At 46.5% G+C, this 15413-nt stretch overlaps 2 protein-coding genes across 3 annotated transcripts in view; both read left to right on the top strand.

The window, feature by feature from the left end:
- The window catches only part of Atg16l1 (autophagy related 16 like 1), a 36884-nt gene extending 34194 nt beyond the window's left edge, over positions 1-2690 (top strand). For both annotated transcript variants that reach the window (XM_026412756.2, XM_026412757.2), the window contains one exon: positions 270-2690. In XM_026412756.2, the coding sequence (XP_026268541.1) occupies positions 270-363 (94 nt within the window). In that variant the 3' untranslated portion in view covers positions 364-2690. The remainder of the gene's footprint in view (positions 1-269) is intronic.
- Positions 2691-10437: 7747 nt separating this feature from the next.
- Positions 10438-15413, top strand: part of Sag (S-antigen visual arrestin) — a 32938-nt gene continuing 27962 nt past the window's right edge. The window contains exons 1-2 of the mRNA XM_026412758.2: positions 10438-10503; positions 14757-14817. Of these exons, the coding sequence (XP_026268543.1) occupies positions 10438-10503; positions 14757-14817 (127 nt within the window). The remainder of the gene's footprint in view (positions 10504-14756; positions 14818-15413) is intronic.

Genomic DNA, 15413 nt, shown 5'->3' on the forward strand with positions numbered 1-15413 from the left:
GCTGTCCAGGTCTGCTTGCCTCTCAGAGTCTTACTTTGTCTTCCTGGTTCACTCACAGCTGCTCCCTTAAGCTGAGGCCCAACTGCTAAGGGAGCCAGACTCCGTTTATTCCAGTGCTGCTGTGTACAGTGCAGGAAGACTGTCTCCAGCATTCTTTTGCTGTTAATGAGTCACTGCTTGGGTGGGCACACCTAGACTCTGAATGCACGGGGTCTGGTTTTTGGCTGACTGTGGCCCTAATCCCAGTGCTCTCTGGTCTCTCCATGAAGCTCCTCCATCAACGCGGTGGCATGGTCTCCCTCTGGTGTTCATGTTGTCAGTGTGGACAAAAGCAGTAAAGCTGTGCTGTGGGCACAACCTTGATGGCCTTTAGGAGAGGCGCAGAGACTCGCACAGCCCTGTCCTGTGGGCACAAGTCCTTCCCAAGAAGAGCTCAAGCCATGTGGCACGGTGGCCTTCCTTGGATGGGAATACTGAAAATATTGACTCTGCTCTCTAATGGCCTGGAAGAACCAACACTGAAACAGCCTGACCCTGCAAGTCACCTGGCCGAGGTTTGGGCTCTTGTCCTGTTGGGGTGGGAAACACTACTAGCTCTGATCTTCCATACCTCATTGGGGAGCACAGGGTCCCCACTGGGTCTCCTCACTGGATGACAGTGCCAATGACACCCCACATGTCTGGGTTGGTTCCCAGCTGTGCTTCTCCCATCCTTCCAGCATCGGTTCTACCTGATGCATACCCCTCGCCTGGAGGTCCTTTGCCCAGTGGACTTGCTCTAAGCATTGGCTTAGAGGAAACCCCAAACATGGGGTCTGGGGTTGTCACGGGGCTCTCGTGATCTCGTCTTATTACTGCTGAAACTTGAGGTCTCTTGACTGGTCTTCAGAACCTTGACTCCCTTCCCCTCAGTTCTTCTACGTATCTACTTTTTGGTCAAGGAATGAATATAAATTTGGTTAAAAATCTTTTTGAGATAGGCAAGGACATGTGCCAACCTTTTCCAGTGAGGCGGGTTTATGGCAGAGTTGAAGAATGTGCTCCCGTATCACTCTGCAGATGCCCAGAAGGTGGGTGCTTGCCACGTTCACACTGATAACAAAGAATTTAAGACCTCTGATGTATTTGCTCCGAAGCTGGTGGTGGTGACTCCAGCCACTGCCCTCTGCCAGACCTGCCTGCGCTGACTTCAGAGTTCAGTGCATGAAGCCCAGTCTGGGGAGCATGGCAGTGTTGTGTTCCCTGTTGGGCCATGATGAAGGCTGGGACATTCGTCCTTACCATTTTACCTGTGTAAGATTTTAGTTCTGGTCTGGGTGTCCAGAACACCATGTTTTTATCACATTTTAATTTGCACTTTATTTTATTATTATTTTTTTTTTCCTTCTACACTTGTTCTCTGTACAGTTAGGGACACGAGTGCCAGAGCAGGAGAAAGGAGTGAGGCATCTTTGCTCTGACAGGGACATCGTCTCCATTCTTCGTCCTTTCCCTGCTTGTGTCTTCCTTTTCGGTTTGCCATTCAGAGAACTTGCATTGAGGGGAGTGGAAATTCACAGCCGGGCACATCTTTTATTTATTTATGTATGTTGCCCAACAGAACTTGATTGTAAATTTAAAAAAAAAAAAACTGTTATCTTTTCAAATTGACTGGTTTTTCTGGTATTTATTCTTTGTAAATAATGGATAGTACTTTGCTGCTGTGTTTTCTTGTTCATCACATCACCTCATCCCACAGATCATCACTCCATATAAAGCATCCATATTCCTGTTTCACATCCTGTGCAAATCTTAACTGACCTGGGTGAGTTTCTTCAGAACTTCATCATTTCTGGTATAGGAGCCGAACATCCTGATCCTCCTACAGGACACCTTTGTCCACAGGGTGTGTGACCTGATGTGTCTCCTTTGGGCCTTGAGCTGAAGAGGCATGAATTGGGGCTCTAGAGTGACTTATCTGTGGCACCTCAGATACCTAACATGCAGGAAGAGCCAACATGTGATGTCACCACTCTGAAGGGACACTCAGACAACGTGCATAGGCTTAGCCCCAAAACCTAATCTGGTTCCCACAATCCGGGCTGAAACAGCCAGCCTTGCAAAGTTGAATGAGCCCTTGCATTTATTTTCAGAGAGAAAAGTGATTCTGAAAATAGGCCTCTAATAAGCATCGCAGTTTCCTCAGATGACCTTGTTTTTGAGAACTTTGAGGGAAGCAGGCAGGGCTGCATTCTGTTTTTCTGTTTGAGCTCCATCCCACTCTGAAAGTTCTTCAGTCCTTTAACTGCCACAGCTGACATAAAAGTGTGGGGTCACACAGCACTGGGGAAAGCAGCTTCTGTTCACCCCGCAGCCTCTGCCTCAGTGCCTGAGGTCTCCTGGTGCCCTCCCACTGCTGCTGCTTCCTCTAGTCCAGGGACCATGCAGACATTCCCAGATAATTCCCACGTGCCACCAGCATTCACAGCTGGTTGACTGCTTCCTGGATGTTTGAGCCAGAGTGCCCCTTGTTTGTAAGTGGCTCCTGCTACAAGACTTGTTTTGGTCCAGACATTAACATGTTTTAAAAGCTGAGGATTAAAGTTTTCTATGGGGCTGGGGATGTGGCTCAAGCGGTAGAGCACTCGCCTGGCATGCGTGCGGCCCGGGTTCGATCCTCAGCACCACATACAAACAACGATGTTGTGTCCGCCGAGAAATGGAAAATAAATATTAAAAAATTCTCTCTCTCTCTCTCTCTCTCTAAAATAAATAAATAAATAAATAAATAAATAGTTTTCTATGGCCTTGCACATACAAGGCTCTGCCACTGAGCTGCATCCCCATTCCCTGACAATCTTAAACACATACTGTGTTTGTGCTGCTCCTTGTCATGTATGCTGCAAAGCCCCTTTTGCATCTCCCCCATTGGGGCACATGGAATTTTGTATGGACACTGGAATAAATAAATGGTTGGAGACCCATCAGCTGGGAGAGGCAAGGGCAGGTCACCTGGAAACCTCAGATTGCAGTGCACCAGGACATGCAGAACTATTCTCCTGTCTTGTCATATGTCCTCTGTCACAAATGTAAAGTGCATGGCCAAGCAAGAGATCCTCATCCTAGATGGGTGTGTGTGTATATGTTGTGTTGTTTGGGGTGGGGTGGGAGGAGTGCTGGGTTTTTGTGTTGTTTTGGTACCAGGAATTTAACCCAGAGGTAGGTAGTCACTGAGCCACATCCCCAGTCCCCCCTCCCCGCCCCTTTTTTTTTTTTGTGACAGGACCTTACTCTTTTTCTGAGGCTGGCTTTGGATTTAGCAATCCTGCCTCAGCCTCCCACTGAGATTGCTGGGATTACAGGTGTGTACCACCATGCCCAGCATACTCTGACCAGACTTCTGACTCTCAGGTGGGCATGCTGGTGCTGGTCTGCCACCAAGGCCCCAGGGGATGCAGAAGTGAGTCTTTTGGAGGGATAGACTGAGCTGGCTGTGCCCTTCTACATTGACTTCAGTGTCCCACTTCAGTGTGCCCCATGTATACTAAGAAGTATTTTCATCTAATAAACCTCAGAAATCCCGGGTAAAGTGAAGCATACCTGTATTTACATTGTTACCTGGGGCTGGTGCTACGTGCCCGTAAGGTGGGCAGCTGCCTCACTGCAGCGAAGTGTGATTCTCTGGCCTCGGGGAGCCATGACTTGTTACCCTTCTGCTGATTTCTGTTCGTGTCTCTGAATCCTCCGTGGCCTATTCATTGTAGATACAGTCCTCTACTTGGCTGTAACTCTACCTGTGTCCCTCAAGCCCTCCCCCACTTCAGTGACTCTTCCCCTGGGCCATACTGCTCTCATTCTAATAACCCTAGATTGGCGAGTGTGTTCAGTGAGAATCAGGACAGATCCAGAACCTCGGGAGGCATGTGGTTTTGTGAGGAGCTGAGCCTCCTGTACCCATCAGTCGTCTTTTATTGGGTTGGTGGTACTGGGGATTGAACTCAAGGGCATTCAACCACCAAGCTATATCCCCACCATGGCATTTTACCCCCAAGTCTGCCCACATCCCACACTTAAGGACATGAGCTGACCTTGAACTTCTGATCCTTCTTAGTCTCCCAAGTCTTGATTACAGGTGTATGCCACCACACCTAGCTAAAACAACCATTGTTCTGGGAGTCAGCTGGCCTATTGGGGATAAATGGTTTGGAAGGCATCCACACCCACCAGGCTGTCGATGTGAAGGGTAGCTGTGGGACCGATATGACACAGCAAAAAAGCATCAGTGTGTCAGCATTTGTCTTGGGTGTCACTGGCACCAAACCCAGTGTGGGGTACCAAGAGGAATCATGGCACCATCTCAGCAGTCAGCCACAGTGATCTACATTCTGCTTTCCAATCACTTGTCTTTTTGTTGTTGTTAATGTCCCACCCCAGGTTTGGTTGATTTTCCTCCGTAAACATAATTTTCTATCTTGAGTGGGAAACATTAACCCTACACATTCCTATATGTTGAACTTTTGGCAGATTTGCTTTGACCCTGGGACACAAGGAGAGCTGTGCATTTGTCCTTAAGCTTCCTTTTATCACAAAACTGGATGAGGAGAAGACAGAGGGTATGCTGTGGAGTTTTAAACAACAGTGGGTCAGAAGTCCTGTGGCCCCCAGGGCTACACACTCCTAGGAGACAGGGACCACCATATTCTTAACACTTGAGAGAGTATGTGGCACATAGTTTCTTTAAAGTTTTTATTTAGTAATAGAATTGAATCAGTGAATAACAACAGACCCACCATAGCTGAAAGGAAAATAGGAGGTTAACCCCAAGAGTAGCGGCGGGCTGTATCTCAGTGGTAGAGCATTCCCCTAGTGTGTGCAAGCCCAGGGTTGGATTCCCAGCACCACAAAATCTAAGCAAGAAAAGGAAGAATGGTTTTGTAGAAATTTTGCTCTATTCATACATGTGTATGTACTGGGTCATAATGTTGAAAGTGTAATTTTTATTTTTATGTATATATTGAGTTGAGAGTCACATACCAAACCATATGAAAGTGAACAATGTATTCATGATGTTCTGTGACCACCATCTCTAATTCCAACCAATAATGGGTATCTGTATTTTTCAATCTTTGTTTTCATTTATAAGCAGTGATATAAAGAAAAGTGGGGATCTGCATCCAGAAAAGGCCTTTCTGCCTAATTTGGGACACCTTCTCAGGGAGTGTACAATCCTGAAGCCTGTCCGCAGATTCTGTTGAGATGGCCTTGTCATCTCAGAACCCATTCATGTTGGGGCCCCTTGGACAACACTGCAGCACCTGGCAGAGGTCAGCCTCCCGCTGGGGGGACAGGGGAAGTCCTGGTCAGGATCTCTGCTCCACACCACAGAGGGCTTCTCTGCCTTAAGGGACTCACCTATACCTTCCATGAATCTTCCCAAGACAGAGCAGGCCATGGGGTACTGGGTTACAGATGAAGGAAAGGAAGTAGCAGTGGACCCAGCTGCCCTGCAGGTCACAGGGGCTCATCGGTGGCCATGCAGCCCAGGATTCCAGGCTAAGGCTACCTATACAACCTGCCATTATTACATGGAAAGTGGAGAGTTAAATACCATTCCCAGCATGACGCCTAGAGAGTGATGGTCGTGATTTCCCAATACTGAGGAGCATTCACCTTGCTGGGGGGTTACAGAGGAGATCCAGGTAAGGGCTGGAAAACAAAGTGAAGGTCCCACTACCTTGACGGCCCCTGGGATTGCATTTATGATTTTAGATATTATTAGCCCAGCCCCAAACAGCCCCCTGTTCTTTAGATGGATGGATCAAAAGATACGTCTTGGAATCAACATGGTGGCCTTTACAAGCTCCAATTCCCTGGCACGCTTCACCAATACCAGGTGTTCTCTGCTCAGAAAAACTAAGGCATTGAGGACATGATTTTCATTTGGGGGTTGATGTTTAGCAGAGTGTGCCCATTTTCCTTGAGCATGTATCCTAATAAGCCCTTAAGATGACAAGCTAACTCCAAAGCCCATAAGCTGCTTAGCTGAGTGTCCCCACTACCTGCCTCCCCTGCCCTGTGAGCTGCAGCTGTGGGAGATGAAGCCCAAGCTTGAAGATTCATGTCACCATAGAACACTCCATAGAAATGAGTATTGCTGCGGGCAGTGCTTCTCCAGCTTTGGGAATTCATAGCCCAGTGAACTTCAAAAAGAAATCTAGGGGAAGGTTGCCAGCTTTGTATTTTTGCCAAGTAAGGACTTTTTTCTAAATGACTGTGTTCTCCCGCTATTTTCTAAAAAGAAAGGACTTTTTGTCCTTCCACTTAGGACCTGCATTTTGAAATATTATGGCTAAAGTATCATGATGTTGCATTTACTTTCAAGTAGTTAAAAAGGAAAAAGAGTAGAGCTGGACATAGACACATAGAAAGTTGTTAGTTGTCAAGTCTCAGTGTTGACGGTGCAAGTGTTTATTGTATCTTTTTCTTTGAGTTCTAAAATTTCATAATAAAATACTAGAATGCAGAATCAATAACAGGAGGCAGATCTGTTTGCCAGGGGCTGCAGGGTCAGTGGAAGGGTTGACGGAAGTGAGTATCAGGTCCCTTTGGGAGTGATGGGCTAATGACCTCATGATCTTAAGGGGCAGTCTTTTACATTGAATATGTTAGCTCTTCAAAAAAAAACTCACAAGAGCCAGAACAGTGGCTCATACCTGTAATCTCAGTCACTAGGGAGGCTGAGGCAGGAGGGTGGCAAATTCAAGACTAACCTCAGCAAACTAGCAAAGCCCTATCTCAAAAAATAAAAAAAAGAGGGCTGGGGATGTGGCTCGGTAGTAAAGTGCCCCTGAGTTCAATCTTCAGTACCAAAAACAGAAACAAAAAAAAATTCCATGAGTGCCCTCATTTTTCTCATTTCTCCCCCAAGAAAATAAAAATTCATCACAGACCAGGGGTTGGGAATAACATTTCCAAAAAAGAGTAAGAGTAGAGTGCTTACCAAGCCTGTGTGAGGCTTGGGGTTCCTTCCCCAGTAGCACACACACACGAGATTTCTTCACAAGGAACCCAACTACTATGTATAACTATGTAATAAAAGATTATTTATTTTTGTGTGTTCCTGGGGATTGAACTCAGGGCCTCATGCATGTTAGGCAGATACTCTACCACTGAGCCACATCCCCAACCCTTAATTAGTTAATTAAAAAGGCAGGACTAGTTGGGTTAGGTGGCACGTGCCTGAAATCCTAGTGGCTCAGGAGGCTGAGGCAGGAGGATCACGAGTTGAAAGCCAGCCTCAGCAAAAGCAAGGACTAAGACTCTGTCTGTAAATAAAATACAAAGTAGGGCTGGGGATGTGGGTCGGTGGTTGAGTTCAACCCCCGGCACTCCCCTACAGTATGCAGCACTAATACAATCAGTTTCTCAGATGGCACTTTTCTTGTATTATTCCTTTTTATGTGTGTGCTTTTTTTTTGTTTTCCTTAAAAAAATTTTTTACGTGTTCTTTTTAGTTATATATGACAGTAGAATGTATTTTGACATATTATACTACATGGAATATAAATTTCCATTCTTGTGGTTGTACATGATGTGGAGTTTCACTGGTTGTATATTCATATTCATATATGAATATAGGAAAGTTATGTCTGATTCATTCCACTGTCTTTCCTATTTTTAATATGTATTTATATGTGTATATATATACATATACACACATATATAAATATATATAAATAAATATATATATAAATATTTTTTTTATTTTTATTTTTTTACTGGGGATTGAACTCAGGGGTACTTGACCATTGAACCACATACCCAGCCCTGTTTATTATATTTTATTTAGAGACAATGTCTCACTGAGTTGCTTAGCACCTCACTTTTGCTGAAGCTGGCTTTGAACTCACCATCCTCCTGCCTTAGCCTCCTTGAGCTTCTGGGATTACAGCTGTGCACCACTGCGCCCAGCTGTTCAAAGTATATTGAAGTCCCTATTCTACATGCAGGAGACAGAATGGGTACAAAATAGTCAGAAATCTCTCTGCATTCCTGGAACTTACATTCCAGTAAGGAGGGGCAATGAACAATAAGCCAGGTAAACCAGAAAACCACCTTGTATATTGGATGACAATAAATGCTATCCAGTAGCATAATAAAGTGTAGTAAAAGAGAAATTTGGGGTGAATTGAGTTAGTTTGCAATGGGATATATAATAAACAGGGCAAAGTGCAAGTAAAGACAAAGGAATGAAGGGAGTAAGTCATTTGCCTGTCTGTGGAAAGAGGAAACTGCAAGTGCAAAGGCCCTGCAGGTTTAAACTTCAGGTTTAAAGAAAAGCAGAGAGGCCAGCGTACTAGAACAAGGAGGATGGGGAGAGTGGTGAGGAATGAGATCAGAGGTACTGGAGTGGGGTGGGGAATTCATGTAGGATTTAGATGGCATTTAGATTTAAATGGGAAGCCACCAGAGTGTTTGGGTGGATGCTAATACTCCAAAGTCACAATAGGCCTCTGATTATACTTGCTTCATTCCTGGACACCAGGTCAAGTCTACTACGTAAGTATGTGTTTTGGTTTGGATGTGAGGTGTCCCCCAGACCTTCTGTATTAATGCAGGAATGTTTAGAGGTGAATGATTGGACTTTGAGAACTGGAACCTAATCACTCCATCCTAGTTTGGATGATCTGGGCAGTAACTATTGGGGGGGGGGTGTCATGCCCCAGAAGAGGACATCTTCCCTGTGGCCTCTAGCCAAGTCCTGGAGGTCGGGAGGGCTTCCCTGAGTAAGTGATTCCTGGTCAAAATCTGAAGGGTAAGAAAAGAATAAAGTGCAGAGAAGAGAGAATTGTCTTGGGAAAAAAGGGCAGTTGCCTGGAGCAGTGGGGGACAACTCTGTTGGACCAGGCGGAGGCTGGAGCTGCTCTAAGAACTTTGCCTGAGAGCAGTGGGACATCCTCAGTGGCAGGTGACAGGTCAGGGCTGGGAAGGCCCCTTGCTCGGTGTGGAGAAGGCCTGAATGGTAGGAATGGATGTCATCAGATGGCACAGTTATTAAGGTCCCTGGAAGCCAAAGTGGCAGTGTGGACCCCCTGTAGGTGCTGGGCTGGGAAGATGTGGGCAGAGATGCGGGGGAAGACAAACAGGACCCCTGGTGTAATCAGCAGGACCCCCGCTGGAGGAGAGGGCCCTAGTCAGTGTGGCCAGCACAACACCAGGTTCACCTTGACCTTTCCCCTTGACCTTTCCGTTTACATAATGCCTGCTGAGTTAATCATATTTGTCATTGCGCTTGAAAATCTTGTCTTGATGATGCTGAGGAGCAAAGGGATAAGCAGTCTATTTTCAGAACCCAAAGAGGTTTAGGATAAAAAGTAGCTTTCAGTTTGCTGCTGTTCTTCCCCCTGTGAGCTGGACAGCGATACAGCCTTAGGACCCGTGTGAGGAGATGGGGCCTCAGCTAATGCTTAGAATTGCTGATGCTGCGGTTTGCCATCTCAACCTAATCCAATTTCCACTCTGCTCCTTAAATGGGATTTGGCTTTTAGACACTGAGACCTGGGTGCTGGGCATCCTCACCAGATCCCCTACAAATTCCCCACTCACATCAGCCAGGGGCTGGCCTGTGACTCGCAGGGTCATCTGGTAGGACAGCACCAGCTGGCTCAAGCAGGATCTGGCTGCCCATCGTGCCAGGACATAGGGACCCTCTCCTGACTCCTTCCGGCATCCCATCTTGTTGGTGATAAATCGCAAGGTATGTGACCACCACAACCCAAGCCTTCTCAGAACTCCTGGGCAGGCACAGGGAGAAGCAAGGAAGGGCATTTTTACCTAGATTGTCCCAGTGTGGTTTCCATAGGCTTTTGCTTGTGAAGGAGACTTGGAGAGCATTGAACTCCAGACCACTATGATGGCCTCTGGAACAGGTGGCAGACTGTGGGACAAGGCAACCACTGGGTGGGACTTTGGGGATTTTTTCATATGTCCTTGAAAACTGCTTTTATGAAGTGGTTCTGTGGTGGATTTCAAGAACCTTTTCTATTTATTTGCTATAAGACACAGTCATGATAGAATTTTAGATTCAACCTGGCTAAGTGTAACGACACCAAAGATCAATCGGAAAAGCAAAACTTTCTCACTGGAATCTAGCTGCACTTCCTAGTGAGCTACCAAGAAATGTTTAAGGCTTACCAAGAAAAGTAAAACCCACTTAAAACACACACACACACACACACACACACACACACACACACACACACACATGCACCCTACAATGAAATATAAACTAAGCAAAGACCTCGGTGAGGGAGCAGGTAGAGGAAATGTCCAGTGGATATGAGCATCTCATGAGTAGGTTGTCCAATCAGGATGTTCCTGAGTGTCTGGTCAGGAGTGTTTTACCTTTTCCCAGCCCTCTAGCACCTGACGTGGAAGGAGTTGCCAACAATACACAACATGGCAGCCAGTGCTAAGACCAGTAAGTCCCATGTCATCTTCAAGAAGGTCTCCCGGGACAAATCGGTAAGTGGCTCAAAAGTGAGTGACTTCATGGAAATTACTGTAAAGTAATAATAAATGGAGATTTTCTGAGTGTAGATACGATCAACAGCAAAACTCTGTGTGGTGCGGGAAAGCTCCATGGCTATTTTCCATCTCTGTCCAGGATGGTCAGTCGAGGGGACTCACAGGAGGGAGTGAAGTGCAGAAACACAGCTTCTCTCCAGCCTCACTGGGACTTCAGGCCTGCCACCTCCATGTTCTAATCTCACTCTCCACAGCATCACCCCAACTTCACTGCTTTTCCTGGCCATCCTTGAACCCATGACTTACCATCTCAAACACTGTTTAGTCGATACCTGTGACTCCCATGGCCCTTGATCAGTCATGTCACCTGCCTGGGAGAGTCCAGACTGTGGATGAATGTGAAGTGTTCCTTATTTGCATCTGTTCCACAACCACGAATCACATCCCAGCTGGATCTTAAGAGCCACTGGATGTGAAAAAGGCCCCTTTTGCTCCCATTCCACCATTCTCCATTGTGGCTGACAGCCACCAATAACCTGGCCTACTTAGCAGAGATGATGCCCTTCAGGGGCCCAGTGGATGGTCTAAGTGTTCCCATGAACTTCCTGTCATGGGGACCTGATGGAGGGCCCCAACCCAGCCTCTGAATGGGCTCCTTCTGGGTCAGCAACCTAACTCAGCAATGTTCAATGCAAGTAATATATGTAATTATAATACTCTAGTAGCCACATTAAAAAATTAAGAGGAACTGGGTGTGGTGGTGCATGCCTGTAATCCCAGCAGCTTGAAAGGCTGAGGCAGGAGGATTGTGACCCTGTGTCAAAATAAAAAATAAAATAAAAAGGACTGGGGATGTGGCTCAGTGGTTAAGCACCCATGGGTTCAATCTGTGGTACCAAAAAAAAAAAAAAAAAAAGGAAGGAAAAGAAAAAAGAAAACCCTAAGAGAAATTGAAAATTTATTACTTTTTTTGCAGGAGCAGGGGTGGTACCAGGGATTGAGCTCAGGAACATTCAATCACTGAACCACATCCGCAGCCCTATTTTGTATTTTATTTAGAAACAGGATTTCACTGAGTTGCTTAGTGCCTCATTTTGCTCAAGCTAGCTTTGAACTCGTGATTCTCCTGCCTCAGCCTCCTGGGCTGCTGGGATTACAGGCTTGTACCGCTACGCCCGGCTGAATTTTAAATACTTTTAATACTCTTCATTTCACCCAATAAATCCAAAGAACTATCATTTCAACACATAAACAATATAAAATTACCAACAATGTATTTTATATTCTTTGCTAAGATGTTGAAATGTGTCATGTGTCTTACATTTGCAGCAAAGGTCAATTGCAATGGCTGTATCACCGATGATAGGAAGCCACCTGGATCTACTGGCTGCTGAACTGGACACTGTGAATCTAGCTCCTTCTATCTGATTTCTGCCACCCACACTGGGCTTGACAGAAACTCCTCAGTGCTTATTGTGCCCACAGCCTTGTCCTGCCTTCTCCTCTCCCAGTTCATTGCCTTCATTAAGTACTCCAATTCTTAGGGGTGATCACTTGGGTGCCCTTCAAATTTTGATCCACCAAACTCTTTCCCTATTTGTGTCCGTCTCTGATCTCAGCTTCTGGCAGGACAGGAAAGAAACCACGTCTCTAGTTTTCCTTGTCATTTTCCCACTTTCCCCTCCTCATACTTACGTAAAATCCTTTGGATGGGGGAAATTTAGTTTTCTTTATTGGTAGCCACAGGGGGAAAAAAGAGAATTGTTAAATTAATATTGCACGTGTTAGGATCATTTCATTGAGACCCAGGGGGCAAGTTGCAGTGACCTCAAAAGGAAGCACTGAAGGGAAGGGGAGGGATGAGAGCAGGTAGAGGAGTGGGGTGACATGATGTGAGACTGTAGCAATCTGCTGGGTGCCCACACCATGGCCATGCGCCCCTTCTTCCTGGGTAAAAATTGCCAATGGTCTTCAGGGCTAGAGGCAGTCCCAGGGGATGAATCTTTTTTTTTTTAATATTTATTTTTTATGGCGGACACAACATCTTTGTTTGTATGTGGTGCTGAGGATCGAACCCGGGCATGAGCGTGCGACCACTTGAGCCACATCCCCAGCCCCAGGGGATGAATCTTGATTGTTCTGATCTAATTCTAACCATCTCATTCCATTGGCTCCTTGTTGGTTTAGAGTAGTCAGGTGACTGAGTTTCAACCAATGAAGATGAGAGGGGAGTCTGCTGAAGAGACCCTGGGAAAGATTTCCTGGCTCTTTTTAAGAGACTCTAAGAAGGGCTGGGGACCCAGCTCCCTCCCCTGTGCTCTCCAATCCTCCCTCCTCCCAGCCATGAACAGGCTTCCTCCCTGGCTGCCCTTGATCAATCACTCACTGTCCTGCCAATATGATCTCGGTCTAGGACGCCCCCTGTAAGACAGGCTCATTCTCACAGAGCTGCGAGAATGAAACCAAAGAGCACCTTCAGGGTGGACACCTGATTTTTTTTGGGGGGTGGGTACTGGGAATTGAACCCATAGGGCTTCACCACCGAGTCACATCCCCAGCCCTTTTTATTTATTTGTTTGTTTGTTTCTTTTGAGAAAGGGTCTCACTAGGTTGTTTAGGGTGTGGCTGAGTTGCTGAGGCTGGCTTTGAACTTGTCCTCTTGCCTCAGCCTTCCCAGTTGTTGGGGTTACAGGCATGCACTACTGGGCTAGACTCTTTATAGAGTCTTTAGGCTCAGATCTTTTTTTTTTAGTTGTAGTTGGACACAATACCTTTATTCAGCTTATTTATTTATTTATTTTTTATGTGGTGCTGAGGATCAAACCCAGGGCCTCGCAGGTGCTGGGTGAGCTCTCTACCGCTGAGCCTCAGCCCCAGCCCAAGGCTCAGATCTCAAGAGCCTTTTCTGGCATTACCCCCATTTGGTGGCCATTTACCCCAGAGGAAGGCCTGGCAGTTCCAGAAGCAACCTCTCCTCTGGGCCTTGCAATGTTGGTCTATTTTGCCGAGATAGCCACACTCACCATCACTATCACTGGGCTGTGCTGTCTGTCCTTCAGCGTCCAGCAGGTAGAGCCTCCTCTGAAAGGAAGAGCATCACTCTCTTCTTCCCTCCTCTCCCCTCCCCCTACCTCTGCCCTGGCACTTGGCCCAAACAGAAGGACAGGGACCTGGAGGGTCTTTATTCCCAGTGCCAGCAGCGCAGGTAGGGCTTCCATAACCAAGCATGTGGGAGGAGTGAAAGAAGAGCTCACCTCATTCATGGAGCTTAAAGTGCTTCACACTGGAGCTGGGGGTTCCTACTGAATCTTCTCTGCAAACAATAGTGCTTTCAACATCAGTCATGCTAGTAACCTCAAAGGCATAGGGACCCACTTCTGATACACTGCAGAGGAAAAGTACAGCACAAGACTTAATGCCAAGGAAAATGATTTAGATGTTCTTGGAAGTGAAAATTTGCATTGGAGAGGCTCAGGGAGGGGGACGCGCACTCACTCCCTGATGCGCTGGCATCGCTCCCCAGCCCTCTGTGCATCAGAGGCTGAAGTAGGTCCTGAAGGATGAAGATACACACAAGAGTCTGGATTCTTACTGCCAAGGCCCTTGCAGTCTTGAGGTTGAGGGGACACAGCCCCTGCTCTCACACAGATCTGTCAAAGAGACCTTGGCTGTCAGGGGCATGCGACGGGCAGGACCAGGGAAGAGACCATGGCTGTCCTCTCCCACCCAGCTCCACCCCTTCCTTCCTCAGAGTGTGGGTTTAGGTTGCCCTGTCCAGAAGTTTTCCTAGTAGGATTTCAGGGACTCCTCTGGAGCTCCTACCTCTCTGCACAGTCCATACATTCTTTGAACACGGAAGTGAGACGTTTCAGTCCACGGCTAGAAATAGAAGCCTTCCCATGCACACAGGTGGCAGGAGACCCACTGACAAGGTATAACCTTCTACTAAAGTATGAATTGACAAGTTACCTGGTTGATATCAGACCTGGTTTTGATGGGGAAAAGGAGGTGAGGAAAGGAGTGGGAAGAATTCCCACCATCCCAAAGGGCAAGAAAAATGCTTGGAGCTGGTTCAGGAGACTGGATGGAGCACACCTTGCCTGAAACCCTGTTTTTGCCCACAGCCCAGCCAGTGGTGAAGAAGGCCATTGAGGAGCTGCAGAGCCAAGTGGCTCATCTTTTCAAAACTAATGAAAAGATTTGATGGTTGTCAATTTGCCATTTAGAATGTACACTTGTTCTTCTTGCAGGTGACCATCTACCTGGGAAAGAGAGACTATATAGACCATGTCAGTCAAGTAGAGCCCGTAGGTAAGTGGAAATATATTCTTGTGTGTGTGTGTGTGTGTGTGTGTTGCTGGGGATTGGAACCCAGGGCCTTGTGTATGCAAGATAAGCACTCTACCAACTGAGCTATAACCCCAGCAAGTTGGAATAAAATTTAATGTTTGTTTTCCTTTATGTCATCAGATAACTTCCTGTTTTGTATTTTTAATAATCTAAGTAAAGAATTGCTAATTAAAATATCGGGGAAGTGCCACTGGCTGACTGGAAACAATGTTTCCAGTGTGCAAGGAGATGAAGGGACTCATTTCTACGATATACAAGGAATGCTCAGAACTCAACAGTAAACAAAAAGCATCCAATTAAAAAATGAGCAGGAGGGGCTGGGGATGTGGCTCAAGCAGTAGCTCGCTCGTCTGGCATGCGTGTGGTCTGGGTTCGATCCTCAGCACCACATACCAACAAAGATGTTGTGTCCGCCGAAAACTAAAAAATAAATATTAAAAAATTCTCTCTCTCTCTCTCTCTCTCTCTCTCTTTCTCTCCCTCTCTCTCTCTCTCTCCCTCTCCCTCTCTCTCTCCCTCCCTCCCTCCCTCCCTCCCTCTCTCAATCTCTCTTTAAA

The sequence above is a fragment of the Urocitellus parryii genome, chromosome 1 (assembly GCF_045843805.1).
Source record: "Urocitellus parryii isolate mUroPar1 chromosome 1, mUroPar1.hap1, whole genome shotgun sequence".
In the NCBI taxonomy this organism is placed as follows: Eukaryota; Metazoa; Chordata; class Mammalia; order Rodentia; family Sciuridae; genus Urocitellus; species Urocitellus parryii.